The sequence below is a fragment of the Mustela nigripes genome, chromosome 1, assembly GCF_022355385.1.
Source record: "Mustela nigripes isolate SB6536 chromosome 1, MUSNIG.SB6536, whole genome shotgun sequence".
NCBI lineage: Eukaryota > Metazoa > Chordata > Mammalia > Carnivora > Mustelidae > Mustela > Mustela nigripes.
The window spans coordinates 78,171,034-78,187,562 of NC_081557.1; the positions used below are offsets into that span (position 1 = coordinate 78,171,034).

The window sequence follows — 16,529 nt, forward strand, 5'->3', positions numbered from 1 at the left end:
TGATGGGGCAGTGGTGAGAGTGAACACAGGTGGGTGGGCGACATGCAGAGACAAATCAGTGGTTGGCACTGACATGAGGTGTTTCTTCCCTGCATGCCAGTTGCCGCCCCTTCAAAAGCCACACTGACAGGATAGGTCAGGCAGGCAGAGTGCAGCTCAAAGTGGCATTTTAGACTGCCTGCATGTTCCTTAGTGCCGGGCAACTGCAGACCCTGGAAAGGTAGCAGAACATCGAGAGACCAGGAGCAAGGAAAACGGTGTTCTGGTCTCGACCCTCGTTCAAACGAACGGATGCTCTCTGTTCTGTTCCCTGGTTGTCTGTTAAATGTAAGAACAGAACAAGATGGACTCTCAGCTGACTTCCAGCTAAGTGTTCTAAATTTAAGCAACAGTGGAGAAACCGTATTAAAGGCAGGTCTCCATAACCTCGGAAATGGTGGCAGTTAAAATGCTTTTTCGATGGAAAAGCAACCCGCTCTAAGTATAAGTAAGTTTTACCGAGGGGAAGCTGCCATTTGCAGGACCACCTGGAGTGCCAGCACCTTGAAGTCCCGCCAGGCCTGCACATAGCAGAGAGAAGGCCAGGCTCAGCCTGCTAGCCCCAGCTCTGACACCCAGGAAGCCACTCACTCTCTCAGCTTGCCAACCCACTTGGCCTCCACTGGGTCCTGAGCAAGAGGCACCATCCCCCTGTCCTTAGAGTGCAAAGAGCGAAGATTCTGAACTTGATGACATCCGGCACTGTGGAAAGTACGATGGGCTTAATGAGCCGTATAAACGCCTGGATTACTGGAACTGGCAGGGGAGAGGGACAGAGAGTGCAAACAATGCCAGGAAGGAGGGGGGTGCTGCAGAGAGAAAAACAGATTTCTCACATTTTATCTGTGAAATTGTAGAGACACAAATTAGTTACATTAAGAGTTAAGTATCAGGAACAGGGACAACTGATAGGAATCTTGTCATTGCAAATGGAAATGGCAAAATATTCCAGTTAAGGCAACATCTGGGCTCTGGATTTTTTCCTCAGGCAATGCCTCAGCCCCCCTCAGAGCAGCCAGGACTCAAGCCTACCTCAGCGGTCCCTGCAAGCCATAAGGACAGAATCTATATTTTCTTTTGCTAATGGCCTTTTCTCTAGAATAAATATACATATCAGGCTGCTCTTCAAACTGGCTTTTCTTCAACGACAGGCAGCACCAATCACCTCCTCTCAGCATCCACCCTTTGCTGCCCGCACCCCCAACGCCACGCAGCGCCCTGGTACTTGTAGGCAGAGCCTCAGAGCCCTCACCTTTGTCTCCTACCCAACCCCACCCCAACACACTTGCCTCCGCTATCCTTTCCTACTCTTTTACTAAGAACACACCATTTCCCGGTGCCTCCAGTGGAGCCCTGAGGAGTGGGTGCGAGGAGTCTGAAGGTTGTGTTCAGTGTGCCCTCTGTATACCGTCCCACATCTTCTCTTGCCTTCTCCTCCAAACCCCTGACAGGACAAGTCCGTGTTCCCATCCCCTTCTCCTCTAGCACCAGCACGTCTCAGTCTGCCTTTCTCGGCCTCCCCCAACCCAGCTCCAGATCTCCCTTTGGCCCCTGGCGCCTCCTTCTGGCTCCTGTGATACACCCGGGTAGTGACTTTCTTAACCTTTCTTTGTTAGGCTGCTGCTGGCCTCTCCACCTTCTGCCCCATCAGTCTGCCCAGGGAGTGTATCACAATGAGAGAAGCGGACTTCTATGTTTTTCCGCATCCTGCAGAACAATATCTTAGTTTGTTTTACATTTGCTTTGGGTGTTTTAAAAATGCAGATTCATGGGTCTTGCCCAGACCCATTCAAGCATAGTTTCCAGGAAAGGTCCCAAGAAAGGGCTTTTATTTTATTTTTTAAATTTTTTATTGTGTTACATTAATTACCATAAAATACATCATTAGTTTTTGATGCAGTGTTCCAAGATTCATTGTTTCTGTACAACACCGAGTGCTCCATGCAATACGTGTCTTCCTTAATACCCACCACCAGGCTCACTCATCCCCCCACCCCCTCCTCTGAAATCCTCAGTTTGTTTCTCAGAGTTCACCGTCTCTCATGGTTTGTCTCCCCCTCCAATTTCCTCCAATTCACTTTTCTTTTCCTTCTCCTAATGACCTCCGTGTTACTCTTTATGTTCCACAAGTAAGTGAAACCATGTAATTGGCTCTCTCTGCTTGACTTATTTCACTCCGCATAATCTCCTCCAGTCCCATCCATGTTGATGCAAAAGTTGGGTATTCATCCTTTCTGATGACTGAGTAATATTCCATTGTATATATGGACCACATCTTTCTCCATTCGTCTGTTGAAGGGCATCTTGGCTCTTTCCACAGTTTGGCTATTGTAAATACTGCTGCTATGAACATTGGGCTATATATGGTCCTTCTTTTCACTACCTCTGTATCTCTGGGGTAAATACCCAGTAGTGCAATCACCGAGTCATAGGGTAGCTCTATTTTTAATTTTTTGTTTTCCAAAGTGGCTGCATCAACTTCTCTTCCCACCAACAGTGTATGAGGTTCCCCTTTCTCCACATCCTCTCCAACATTTGCTGTTTCCTGCCTTGTTAATCTTTGCCATTCTGATAATGTGCTTTTATTTTTTTAATTTTTTTTAAAGATTATTTATTTATTAATTTGACAGGCAGAGATCACAAGTAGGCAGAGAAGCAGGTAGAGAGAGAGGAGGAACCCGGCTCCCTGCTGAGCAGAGAGCCCGGTGCGGGGCTCGATCCCAGGACCCTGAGATCATGACGTGAGCCAAAGGCAGAGGCTTTAACCCACTGAGCCACCCAGGCGCCCCAAGAACATGCTTTTAAAACAAGTTCTCCAGGGGAATCTTTTGCACACTGAAGACTGATGGTCTCTGAGCACCTCTAGCACTCTCCTGAATTCTGAGCTACAAACCACTATCCCTACCCGAATGTTCCATGGGAATTTCGGACTCAGTCTTTTTCTCTCAGGCATGCTTCTCACTCAGACATATACTTTATCTTTTCCCCTCCACACTCTCATTAGAATCTGTCTGGTCATTCTGACTTTTTCCTCTCCCTTCCTCTTCTACCTGGTGGCCAATGAGTCCTAGCCAGCAGGCCTGGACTGCCGGCTAACCATTCCATTCTCACTTACACTGGGTTTGTGCCTTCCCGGAACAGTAATGTCAGTCTTTTACCGATTGCTGCATGTTTGGTGATTTCTCTCTAATCCTTTTGTCACTGTGTAACCATGTGACCTTTCCAGAACTCAGAAAGAACCTGTTCATACCCTGTAGGAAATTGCCTACCAGGAAAGCATTGCTTTGAAGGTTCTTCTTGCTCTGAGATCCACACCCCTTTATACACAAGGTTCTCCCACTGCCTTCTATGCACCATGCTAGACCCAGAGCAGCAATTCTATGACAGATGTCAGCTTCTGACCATGTTGCTTCAGGTCTTTTCGCCTCTCCATCCATTCAGATTGAGTTAAAGTTCCTAACCCTCTACTAACAAGTAGATAGGGAACTACAGTAGAATAATAGAATATAGTAAGTGAAAAATCCATTAGCTATTAAGTATCAGCCATACGCGGTTTCAGCAGCTAAGAGCACTTGGAGGTTGGTACCATTATTATTGCCCCTTCCAAGAAGAAGATCCTGGAGCCCACAGAATTCAGGTGGCAGGACTGAATTCCCATGACAGGCATTCTACCACCCACGGAAGTAACAACACCAGGTTTTGCATCCAGGTCAGTCTGATCTTAAGTGCAGGTTTCTTTCTAACCCATATGTATCCTATGTCTTACAGTATGTTGTAGGGTCACAGATGGAGGCTTTTGACCTCTTCCCTGTCTGATAAAATGGTACTTATCCATTAAGGTTCTACTCAATGTTACCTTGTCCATAAAGTGATTCTGAGCTCCACTGAAGAAGCATTCAACTTTCCGGCTTTCAGGGTAGCTTTTATTTTGTTTGTATTTGTTTCTGCACTTGAAGGATTAGCCCTGTAAGTTACAGTGGTTTTTGCCCAGCAAACATCTGTCAAGTTAATAAATGTAATTTCCAATCAATGGGGTTATCAGAGATAGATAGCCCTCATGCAGAGCGAACTTCTCCACGAACCAAAGAAAAGCCAAATACTCGAAAGAACTTGTGGTCTTCTCCCCCCAGGGAAGCCAAATTACTATTTCTCTGATACTCTCCCTTGCAATCCAGCTTCCCTATGTCCTATCTGGACTTTAGGGTTCCACTCACCCTGAGCCTTTCGTCTGAGCAAGACTCTATCAAACATTCCAATTCACTGTTTAGGAAGACGTTCATCAGATGATTTCTTCTTGCAGAGACATCAAAAGCCGCACATATCTGTCCATTTCCTGCTGATAATGTATATGATTTTTATTTTCCAAATCCACCATTTAAATCCAGGTGGGAGGGAATGAATCAGAGAGAAATACCATTGCTTTTGGCTGATGACAGCAGCGTAATCATTTGTATTTTCCCCAACCTGCAAAATGTCAACACATTAGAAAAAAAAAAAATGCAGACATTTCACATTCCATTCCTGATGAGGTTCCTTGTCGTTCCCTCGCACCCCACCTCCTCTATCTGAATCATTGACATCTGGCTATTAGTCTAAGCATTTAGAATGTAACACTGAGCATTCAGGGTGTGCTGATGTCAGCACACATACCAGAGCTTGTGGTTCGGCATAGACCAAAGTCTTGTCTCTTTCAAGTTTCTGATGAGCTGACAGATTTGAATTAACTTCTGATATTAACTTCTTCAGCTTTTGTCTTTGTGGTAAATACACAACAGGGAGTGCTAAAGAGAAGAAAACAAAGATGGCTGCCTTTTTTGGCCTCTTTATTCACAAGTCTTCTTGCTGCAAAGCCAGGTTAATCTTCCTTGTAAAACAACACAGTGCCATGTTTTCCACTGTAATTAAAGACAATGGAGGGAAAGTTCCCTTTGAAGGGGAATGAAGCGCCTTCATCAGCCAGCACTGCTGAAAATAGGTTTATGTTTCACCAACAAGTGTAACGCGTGCATCCTCTAATTAGATTTCTTGCTCCTCTTTTAATCACCAAGAACATCATTATCCTTTTGGTTCCTCATTAGGGAGGTTACATAGTTCATATGCATACTTATAAAACCTATCCAAATTTCAGAACAAAACTGTATCTTCTTACACTTCAGATATTTCATTGATCTTGCTATGCTATCACCAAGTTCAACTTGCCTGTGGGGTTTTTCTTTCTTTTCTTTTTTAATGTGATCACCCTAACACCTGCTATTTGAGTAGAATTACAGTGGTATACTCTAATGTTGCTGAAGAACCATGCCGTATTTTCATGCAATCATGGAAAGGAAAAGCCATGACACATTTCAATACATGCATTGCCATTTTTAAGCTTCAAATCTCTTGCAAGACAAAATTTCATCAGTAAGCTCAAATATATTTGGGGGGAGCTTTGTTCTGGGTCTGGGTACTCTGATCTTCAATACGTGCCCCCTCCAAGGGTGATCTGCCACCCCTCAGATGCAGCAGCATAGTCTTACTTCCAGGGTAGCTACAATGACAGGCTGCTTCTAGGTTAAGCCCTCCATCAAATTGCTTCTTAAAAATCTGATGTTTAGTATATTTAATTTAGCGAAATAAGTCGCCTCTCCACAATGGACTTTATTTTATTTATTTGTTTGTTTCTTATTTCCTTCTCTTAACCCTGCTAAGCCACCTGGCCATAAATCTTCCCTCTGGCCCAGAGTACACACACCAATTGACCTTCATGCCATTTACCATTTCTGGAATTTATCTCTTGATCTCTCTTTTCTTTCTATATGTTGAAGATCAAAAATGTTTTTGTCTGCGTACCTGTCCCCAAGGCATTTTGTTGTTGTCATTGTTGTCATTTACGGTTTGTTTTGTGGCTTTGGATCATCATTTCAGCTTTTACTGTCAGGGATGCTCCACGTCAGGCATGAAGGAAACAGTGTGCAGCACTGAAAGGGTGGAGGAGCGACTGGATCGAGGAAATGGGCAAAAACACACATTCTCACTTCCAGTTTATCCCTGCCAAATCTCTAATTAAACCTGATATTTGTACTGGCCATTCTAATTGAACTGAGTCACTGTTAACAGTAAAAATGATTCCTTAAATGTGGCAATTGCCCAGAGAAAGAGTTGGGCCTCTAAATACACTTTCTTCCTTAGGAAGCTATGGCCTGTGGTTAGTAGCTACTTCAGGTCTTTTAAGGAGTGACCAGGTCACTTGCTTGCTCACCATAGCCAAGTTTGCTTTCAGCTGGTGTTTGGCACTTTTCCTTGAGGACCTAGTATTCCACAGGGTCTCTGTTTAAAGCAGGATGTTCACAGAAGATCCTTTGAAGGATCAGGAGTTATTGCCCTGGTTCTAATTTACCTCCTATTTATTCATCCTTTACTTCTACTCAGTGATCTTACACATCATCTTAACTATCTTCAAGGCAATCCTACAAGAGGAAATGAAACTACCCCTCCCCATTTTATACATTAAAAAAAAGAAAGAAAGAAAAAAAAAAGCTGTTTCAGAGTCGAAAGTCTTGTCCAAAGTCATACTGCTAGTGAATCCCAGAGCCAGAATTCAAGTTCAGTCTGCTCTGACTTGAAGCTCTGACTTGAATTTAATTCTCCTAACACACAAAATAAGAAGGGTGTTCCTGAGATGAAAAGGATGCTGAGGATTTGTTCCAAATGGCTTTCTTTTCAGAATCTGGGAGCATTTAAAAAATTTCCTTCCTTCCTTCCTTCCTTCCTTCCTTCCTTCCTTCCTTCCTTCCGTCCTTCCTTCCTTCTCTGTCCTTCACTTCCTTCCATTGTTTGTTAACTGATTTAGACTAGAAGAAATGTTATTCCAGGTTCTATTAAAGTATAAGCTCTGTGAAAGCAGAGACTGTGTAGCCCTTTCTCTCTGAAAACAGACTGGCCACAACAGCTTCCCAACAATACTTGCGGAGTGAATGACCCTGGGTCTCTGAGGCTAGTGTAGGGTCCCTTACCCTTGCAAGACTGGTCCTTTATCCTTGGACCATGGAGCTTAGATATGGATGTCTCCATCACTCTATGGAATGCGCAATATCTTCCCAGTCTCACCTAACGGTCAACAGCATCACTCAGCAACAAACCCCTTATCTCATGATCTCACTTCTTCATTCTATCACCAGCAAAACCTCACCTAGGGTTCAAAATATTTGGAAAAGATTAAAATAAGCATACATTAGCTTTAACTAAGAAGTGGAAGGTGGAGGGTGTGGAAGCTCCACAGAGTTGTTTCCCATGATCACATGACTACCAGGTACTATACTAATCACTCTGACTCTTTATCCTATAAAATCAGTATTATTGCCTCTATTTTCGGTAAGAAAACTGAAAGTACTTTGTATGAGATCACATAGCTGGCAGGCCACAGAGTCAAGATCTAAACCCATATTGGTCTGACTCCAAAGTTGCCAAGATTAGTACGCTTTTGCAGTGGTCATGGACTTTATCTTAAAGGATCTTTGGGCTGCAAAGGCAAGAGAGCAACACAAGGGGTACAGATGCATCCAAAACCTTCCTTAAGGTTCATAGGAGACCTACACTCTACCTGTTCATTCAGGGACATGACTTCTTAGACATTCCGTCTTATCTTTCCTTCACACCCTTGTCCTTCATCTAGATGCATTTCAGGGTTAGTGTTCCACAGTATAACACACAATTGAAAATTCACTTCGTGTTTCCAAGTTCTGGATTCTAAATTTAAGATAAGAACTAACTTTCTCCCTATTTCCACCAAGAAGGAGGGGGAAGAGGAAAAGTAAGGTGTGGGGGAGGAGGAAGAAGAGGAAAGCACCACTTGAATTCCTGACCATGTTTATTGAAATTAAAGCTAGTATTATCTTGGGTACCAAGTTAATGTCGCTGTTGTTACTTGAAGAAACCAAGGTATAGGAAAACCACAGTCAGCTTGATATCTTGAGGATATGTGTGTTCAAGCTTTAGGACTACCACTGTTCAGCTCAGCCACTGTTCCTCCAGTAGCATGTCCTTCCTTTAACAGATTCATTGAGCTAACATTTGCAAAAGCCTCCTACCAGCCCGAGGGACCAAAAGTGAGCCCCAAGTGTTTGTGGAAACACACCAATTAGCTGAACAGTGGTAATCTATATTAAAGCACAAAGAAGCATATGACCAATCAGGTGAGTGACCTTACAATACAGAAACCCTAAGGGAGAGACACAAACTAAATGCTTTTTTTTCCTCATTAATAGAACCATCAGGGTTACTGCAATGATGTAATTAAAAAATCAGTTCATAGCTGACAGTTTTTATCTCACATTCCTCCAACCTAGAGAATGGTACACAGATGTGAGCCTCACTTCCTGTGCTGAACAAAATCCAAGAACCCTCTTATAGGTCCCTTGGTGTCCTGGCATTTAGCCCAGCTGCCAAATCTCAAATGTGTGCAGGATCCATATGAGGAAAGCGATGTTCACTTTAATCTCTGTTATATTGGATTACATTACCTCGTTGGTCAGACTAGCTCAGACATTGCTCATAGACTGACTGACTAAAGGCACTTTGGCATTAAATTGCCATATTGTCTGATACATTAAAGCAGGGCTTCTCATATTGGCTAAAGAATAAAGCTCCTTAAAGCTGCACAGAAAGAGTGACCACAGAAAAAGGAATTTGGGGCCCAGAAATGCTTGGTGCCCTCTTGCTCTCAGGAGATGACATGCTGAGATGCAAAAACCCAGAGTGGTGGTGGTTTTGCACCAACTGGAAAGGGCCATCTGGCTGCTCACCAGCTGTCCCTTATAGTACCAGATGTAGTTTCCATTCCTACAATAACTCAAAATGCTAATAGGAGAAGAGCCTTAGGGGTCATCAATCCCAACCTCCTCTCCTTTTGTAGATGGGAGAACCAAGGCCAGAGAGGGGATACCATTCATCTAGGGAGCAGCAGAATCACAGAGAAATTGGGTCTCTAGATTCCTAGCCAATTATTCTTCTCACTAGGTGGTGTTGTGTCTTTGGAAAACATGCACAAATGGTCATTTTCCACAGAAAGGAAGTCAAGTTGTAGCAATCCATGGTATAGACTTTGTAGACAGAGTCACTCAGTTCTAATCCAGCCCCCAGATAAATTGGGTGGCCATAGCAAAGCACTTAACTTTTCTGGTCTTTAGTTTCTCCATTTATAAAATGAGAATGCCAGTAGTACACAGCTCATAACATTTTGTGAAGATTAAATGAGTTAATATATGTTTAACATTTAGAATCACACTTGCCACAGAGAGAGCACAATGTAAATGCATGTTACCATCCTAAGCAAGCCGAGCAGCCTTTATGCCTGCTAAGTCACCCTCACGGTTTCTACTCTATCAAACACTCCAGAACTGAAGTTTAACTGTGGCTATAAACCTCTGCCTGATCAGTAATGAACTTCTTATTGCAACTGCCACACACCACCAAAAAGACTCATTTCTCTTTATGATTCTGCCTCCTTCTCTCTCTGTACCTCACCCTTCATGCTTTGCCTTCCCCATACACTGCTTTTTTTCTTCTTTGTTTTAGCAATATCAAACCTTCTGCTGGTAGCATGACATCCAAAGAAATGCTTAAATACACTGGTAGAACTTGGGAAAAAGTGATGCCTACACTGTTTTTTTTTTCTCTGCCTCTCTGGAGTGAAACTTATTAGGCCTTCAGTTGTTTCTTAATAATATCAACATCATGAATTAGACAAAGACATACATATAATTAGTTTAATGTATATTCTCTTTTTTAAAATCTATCTATCTTCTTTAAAAGGTAAGGATTTAGATGTTCTAATGAGTTCATAAAGAAATGAGCAATGCAGATTTGTTAGACATGTATGTTTCTATAAAAGTATCTATTTATCTATATCAATATCTATTTACTGACAGAGTTAGCTAGATACTTTAAAGGAAACATATATGCTTTACCAGTCTGCATTGGTCATTTCTTTATGAACTCATTAGAATATCTAAATCATTTATCTTTCAAAGAAGATAATATAGAGAATTACCTTGAGCTCCAGCTTGGGCATTTTTCAACTCAGTACATTCTATAAGCCAGTATGGTTCCTTAAGATATATGTCTTGACTGGTGGAGGCCCCAGAGTCAGGCTACTTTCATAAATATGTATGAAGCCTTCATGGGGATGATAGCACTGGGCTTGTGCCTGGATCCTGCCCTTGTCTGTGAATATTCTATAACGAAAATGCAGAGGACAATGAGCCAGACTCTCAAGCCATTAAGTAAATGTGAAATTTTAGTCAATAGGAGAATTGTGTACACTGGAAATCTGAGGAAGAAAAGGTATCCATGTGGAAATTCCTGGACTTGGAACAGTTCTGTGCTCATTGCTGAAGTGAGAAGCTTATAGTTCCCCAAGAAAAAGGTTAGCATCAGTCTATTTCTAGGCAAGGCAGGGATCCACACCATCACACTGACAAGCAAGCAGAATAACTACAGTTCTGTCTTGAGGAGAACCCTGCACCAATTTTTCTTCTTAAATTAATCATGCTTATTTCCAATAAGCCAGTTTGCTTCTCAAAGCAAAGGAAGTCCTGGCTTGAGAAGGCAAAGAGGCATGCTTGTCTTGTTTGCAACTCCTTTTCTTTGTCACTGGCTCTACAGGAATGTCTCTTGATGGCTTCTCACCCCTTGTGTCATACTTGTTTCCATGTTCCCTACTCTCTGCTTGCTAGCTACTGGTCTTGCTTATCACTCCAATTTCTTATGGCCTTCAAATAAAGATGATGGAGGAATGCAAATTTGAATTAGACCCTGATACACTTGCCTGGGTCCTTAGCACAGGTTCGGCAATCCCACTTCATGTGATTTGTCTTCTCGAGGGTGGTAGGTGAAGTGAAAGGAGCAACACTTGTGACTCAAAGGTCTTGTTTTATAATGGAGCATGGGTGGTTCACTATGGCATGTAAAAGGGCCAGAGAGACCAGAAGAAAGGGTGAAGGGAGAACTCTATCAGGTTGCACCATTAGGGGTCCATTTGGAAAGAACACAGAGTCTTCTTTGTGGCCTCCAGAGAGTCACTGCTGACTGATGCAATAAGCCCATTCATAGTCTCTAAAACTCTTGAGTATAATTATTGATTCTTCCTCAGCTACCTCAGGAAGAGCCTTCACGATACCTGTTACAAAGGATGAAAAGTTGGCCACACAAACACCTAGAATCCTGTTGCTCACAATGTGTTTCCTTTCCTTTTGCTTTCTTTCCCTTACCTACTTCTCTCCACCATGAGCTGTCCCCATGCCCCATGCTTGCCCTCCTCTTCCTATTCCTATCTGTCGTTGACACCACCTCCACAGTTAGAGCACAGTACTACTTGCAAAGTAACAGTCATGCCATGCCATTTAGCCCTATCTGCTGCCCTAACTTTTTAGCCCATAGGCCTATCTGAATGCCAATGCCTCCCTCTACCCCTTTTAGTTTTTAAACCTGTCTTTGAGAGCAGGCTATAGTGCTTAAGGTACTTCAGTGAGTTACCCCTTTGGGTTTCTAAATACTCCCAATGGGTGTTTTTAATTTGTCCAGATTTGGAAGGATCAATGGTGGGACGTGGGAGATGGGGGAATGCTCACAGAGAAGCATGTCTATATATATATGCTTGTCAGGGAATAATTATGGTACCCTTTGGGTGCATGCTAATGGATCTGTCTCTCTTTCCCCTACACAGGGCCTGGAGCAGTCATTGATGGTGTAAACTCGGCTTCTAGAGCACTGGCTTGTCTCTGGCTATCAGGGACCCTCTTTGCCCACTTCTTCATCAAGTTTTGATAAGAAATCATAGGTCCTCTGAGCAACGCCTGCTTCTCCATATCACAGACTTTAATCTACACTGCGGAGGGCAAACCAGTTTGGGCTTTTTCTTTGTTTGCTTCTGTTCTTCTTCTTGATTTCTTTTGGGGGAGTTTGATTTATTTGATTTTTTTCCTCTAGTTTGAATGAGTGGGGTGGGGAGGAGGGGTGGGCAGGGTTCTACCATGTGTAGGATAATCATTCATTGGTGTGTCCAAAAATAGAATCTGCCCCTGCTACCTTGGCCCTTCCCTTTCCTCTGCTCCTCTCCCCATCATCATCACTATCAACCTCCCCAACACACCAAACCATAAGCTCCATTTGGGCAAAAATGTGCCTCATGATAAACACCCTGAAGACACAACTTGACTTATAATGTAGTGCACAGCAAGAGTTATATCCAAGTGTCCTATTATCAGTGTCTTTTAAGCTTTGGATCATTTTTCTTATTATAGTGTACATATCCCTCTCTCCATGCTTATTATTATCTAATTACATTCGGGTTCACATCCTTTCTTTCTGGGAAGGTATCTCAATATACCCATGTCCATACATATATGTATTTTATTTTCTTGTCTCCTTCTCTAGCAATTTTGCCCTATTTGCTTTCTCTATCAGCTATAGAGATTAGAGGTTTGGGGCTCTGCACACAACCTAAAAGTTAAAAATTAGAAGTCACTTGACCAAAAAAGGGGAAAGCATTTTGAGGATAGTACTTCTCTTTAAAAACTGTTGTCTAACTCGTTAAAAAATAAAATCCACAGATGGCTGATTATTTAGGGTTTATCAAGCTATTGAAGTAATTATATGATTATCCATCTACTCAATTATTTGATTTATCTCTCCCTCCAATTATCTACCCACCCATCTTCCTCTGTAGCAATCTATTTACTCCATGTATCAATCTATCAATGTAATTATCTAACACTTTCTATTTCTTTCCCTACTACTCACTATCAGTTCATCACCATATTAATTTCTAATCATATCAGCTCTCTTCCATTTTATTTGTTTGTACTCTATCTTCAGCAGACATTGCAACTTCAAAAATACCTATCAACTTTCTTATGAAAGCCAGTGGTCTTACAGGCTAACAACATAGACAAGCAATATGTCAAGGACTCTTTAGAACGTGGTATCCTATCATCCAAAGTAGATGCTATTAACAGTTGGACCAAAGTAGCAATCTAAGGATCAGTCACTCACTATTCCCAGAAGAGACTATGTTTCCAAAAACATCTTCTTGGGAAACATATCAGCCCTGGAAAAGCCTTGATCAATACTGTGGTTTTTTGTTTTGTTTTTATTTTTGTTTTTGTTTTCGTTTTTTTCCTTTCACACTTGAAGGACCAAGGGGGCAACCTTCATGTTTTTCTCAGCCTTTCAAGAAAGTGTATGTCGGGAACCTACGGGACTTACTCCATGGATGGCTTTTCTTAATAGCAAGAACATAGAGAGGAAACACATGTCTGTCCCTGCAGTGTGAGGAGAGAAGTCCACCTGAGTGCAATGATTTCAGCTATTGTCTCCTCCCTGCTCCAGTTTTGGTTTAATCTGTTTGAAAACTATCCTGTAAAAAGCTGATGGAAGCCAATTACATGGCGGGTGTGTTGACAACTCTGGTATTTGTTTCAGGAAGCTCTTCTGAGCTGAGGGCACTTGAGCAACTGACTTAATTTCCAAGCACTTGATTAACACAACACTGCAAACAGGAGGGGAACGTGTAAATGACATACAATTTCCTCTGATACAGGCTGCTTCTCTAGTAGCTTTGGGGAAGAATACCCTCAGTGGTCCATGTCCAAAGCAGTTCCAGAAGACAAACAAAAGCTGACCGGACTTTTCTGCATCATCTCCTGGGACCAGAAGGACTCGACGAGCAAGGGTGCCCGTAATCCAGAAGAATGATATTGAAAACCATGCAAGGTTGCGCCCCTTTTTACCTGTGCCGCAAGGGCTGACCTACTAAGAGCATGAGAAAGAAGCATCAATGGTGACTGTCTAACAGACCTGCCCTGCCTCAGTTGAAAAACATTCAGATCCACAGTCTAAATAAATATGAGCTTTATAGAGCTCCATTCCCTTAATGCTTAATTGATCTTCTTCCTCCAATATAAATGATCTCTTTGTTTTGTCCATAATGGCACATGAACATGACATACACAGTGGGGGAATATATACTTAGATATAAATACATGCATAAATAGATACATAAATACAAATGTAGGTAGTCTTGGCATACAGAAAGCTAGGCACTTTTGTAAGAGTTGGAACTAGTATGAGTGGAATTAATATTACATTTGCCAGCTGTAAACAGACATCTGCATTTCCTAGTGAGTTGCCAGGAGCCAGATTCTGGAAACATAAATGATGTGCCAAAAGCAGTGTATTGATTCCAAGTTCCAGGGACAATCATGAGCAGACGCAAAGTCAGAATTAAAGGTCGGACATCAATGTTTCAGATCTGTCATCACTTTCAGCACCTGGAGTCGGGTTGGTGTCAGACATTGGTATGGGAATTAAATGTGTCATTTGAGTGTTCTACTGATAATAAATGTGTTACTTTCGAGTAAAATAAACGTGGAGGCTCTGGGGAGTGGATGGTTTTGGAGAACACAGTGCTTATAATGGATAAGCTAAATACGTTCTTCAGGCCAAGACTTGTTCTTGAGGAAGGGACCCATCCTTCTTTGACCAGGAAGATCATCAGAACCTTTTGAACACAATATTGAGGTTGGGTCTCAGAGTAATTATGGAACTCTCTGCTGCCCTCTTCCACTGGATACCAGGAAAAAATTCTGGTGATTGCATATTACAGCAATGTTTCAGAGGGAAAAAAATCCTATAGTCAACCCTCATCTGTCTGAGATAAAGAAAATCAAGTAAATAAGACCAAGGAAACTGGGCATTAGGAAAGAAAATGGCTCTTCTTCACTTTAGACCAACTCCAGCCTCTGTGTTGTTTGGGTTATTTTCATGGAGATGGCTCTGTAGAATAGTAGCCGTCACCCAACATTTGAAGCACATAGAGCATTAAATGCTTACAAAAGACAATATCCACACTCACATATGCATTTTCAATTCCCATATGGAGGGTATATCAATACCCTGCTGGATAGATTTTTTTTTTTTTTTCCTTCAAGGTGACAATGGTAGGGATTGGGGCCTGGGAAAAAAGAAGATGAACAAAACTCTGAACAACCATTAACTCTTCATAGGCTTTCCACATGGGAAGGAAACCAAATAAGACTTACCAGGAGATTAGGTGAGAGAAATTCAGCAATGTAGTTACTCTGAAACCTCCCCCCTTCCCAAAACACAATTAATATATATTTCCACCAAAGTAATGCCAATGAAAGTGCTAGTGTTAAGGCTATGGCCAAGATCGTTTTTTGGTAGTTTAATGTTAAGTGCCTGATATAGTCATTTGCAAATCTAAGCAAGTGTGTTCAGTTTTTCTCATTTTTGTTTTAAGTGGGGGAGAGGGGACATATGGGTGAGCAGTGGTCAAAACACATATTTATGTTATGCAGAGGGTGTTGTACATGGCTGTTCTGCAACTGTGCTAGGTGGGATGGAAGGAGAGGTAAGGCTTTGTATCAAAAAGAGGCCTTAGTCTTTGTCTCCTGAAACCTGTGCCTCATATTAGTTGATACATTCCACAGGTTGGGCAGTTCCTTCTCAAAGTCTGGGAAGGAAGGGCGCTTTGGGACTCCAGAAACTTCACAACTGAGGCTATCTGTAACAAACTGTTTCTGTATGGATCCAGTCAATTTGAACTCAACATGGAGGTGTTAGCAAGTTCTACTTATGTTGGAAGGACTCTTATGTGAAAGAGCAGAGAACCTCAAAGTGAGCAGTTAGTCTCAAAGAAAGCTTATTGCAGCCATTGCATCAGGAGTGACTGTAAATGGAAAGCTCTAGTGGTGGTCGGTGCTTCCAGTGCCAAAGGGAATGTCTTCTCCTCTGGAGTTGTATATGGATGTCCTAAGCCCCATCAGTAAAAGGAGGTGGGTGATGGCTGAGGTTGAGGTGGGATGTAGGGGTTGGGGTCATCTTTTCCAATTTGACCCTGAGTCCTCAATTAGAACCAGCCCATCTCCCCTCCCCATTTCCTCCCCTCAAAAAGGCTTTTAAAGTTTAATCTATTTGGAATTGGGGGAAGGGGCATAAAATTCATTTGCAAATTCACCTTTTAATCTTTTACTCCAATAGTGAGATTTTTTTTTTTAATTTCACACAAGCTCTATTCCTCAGAACTTATACCCAACAGCCTCTTCTACTATCCAAAGCTTCCCTTTTGATTTTAAGACAAATAAGTTTGAGCAGTTGCAGTAAAACTTCACAGGTGTGTAACTAGGAAAGCAACATTTTCAAAAGATACCATATGATGAGAACTCCTAATGATCACTAAAAACAAACAAATAAAAATGTCAGTCTCATTTCCCTCATTTCTTACTTAAGAGAAGAGAAGTAAATGAAAGGAGGAAGAAATAGATTTGCAATTAAAAGATGGGGCAGCAAGACAGAGCTGAACCAGTGTAATTTAGCCTTCAGGTGCAGGATCCTTGAGTCCAAAGGAATGTGGAGTGGACTTAATTAGGCACCATTGTCTTCATCCTGAAAGTAAGCAGCTAAGCCTCATTTCCAGTATTTTGAAATAG

General features: G+C 42.1%; 1 protein-coding gene across 1 annotated transcript in view; it reads left to right on the forward strand.

The window, feature by feature from the left end:
* Nucleotides 1-12,009, forward strand: part of OPCML (opioid binding protein/cell adhesion molecule like) — a 517,997-nt gene extending 505,988 nt beyond the window's left edge. The window contains exon 7 of the mRNA XM_059391926.1: nt 11,744-12,009. Within this exon, the coding sequence (XP_059247909.1) occupies nt 11,744-11,844 (101 nt within the window). The 3' untranslated portion in view covers nt 11,845-12,009. The remainder of the gene's footprint in view (nt 1-11,743) is intronic.
* The last annotated feature ends 4,520 nt before the right edge of the window (nt 12,010-16,529 follow it).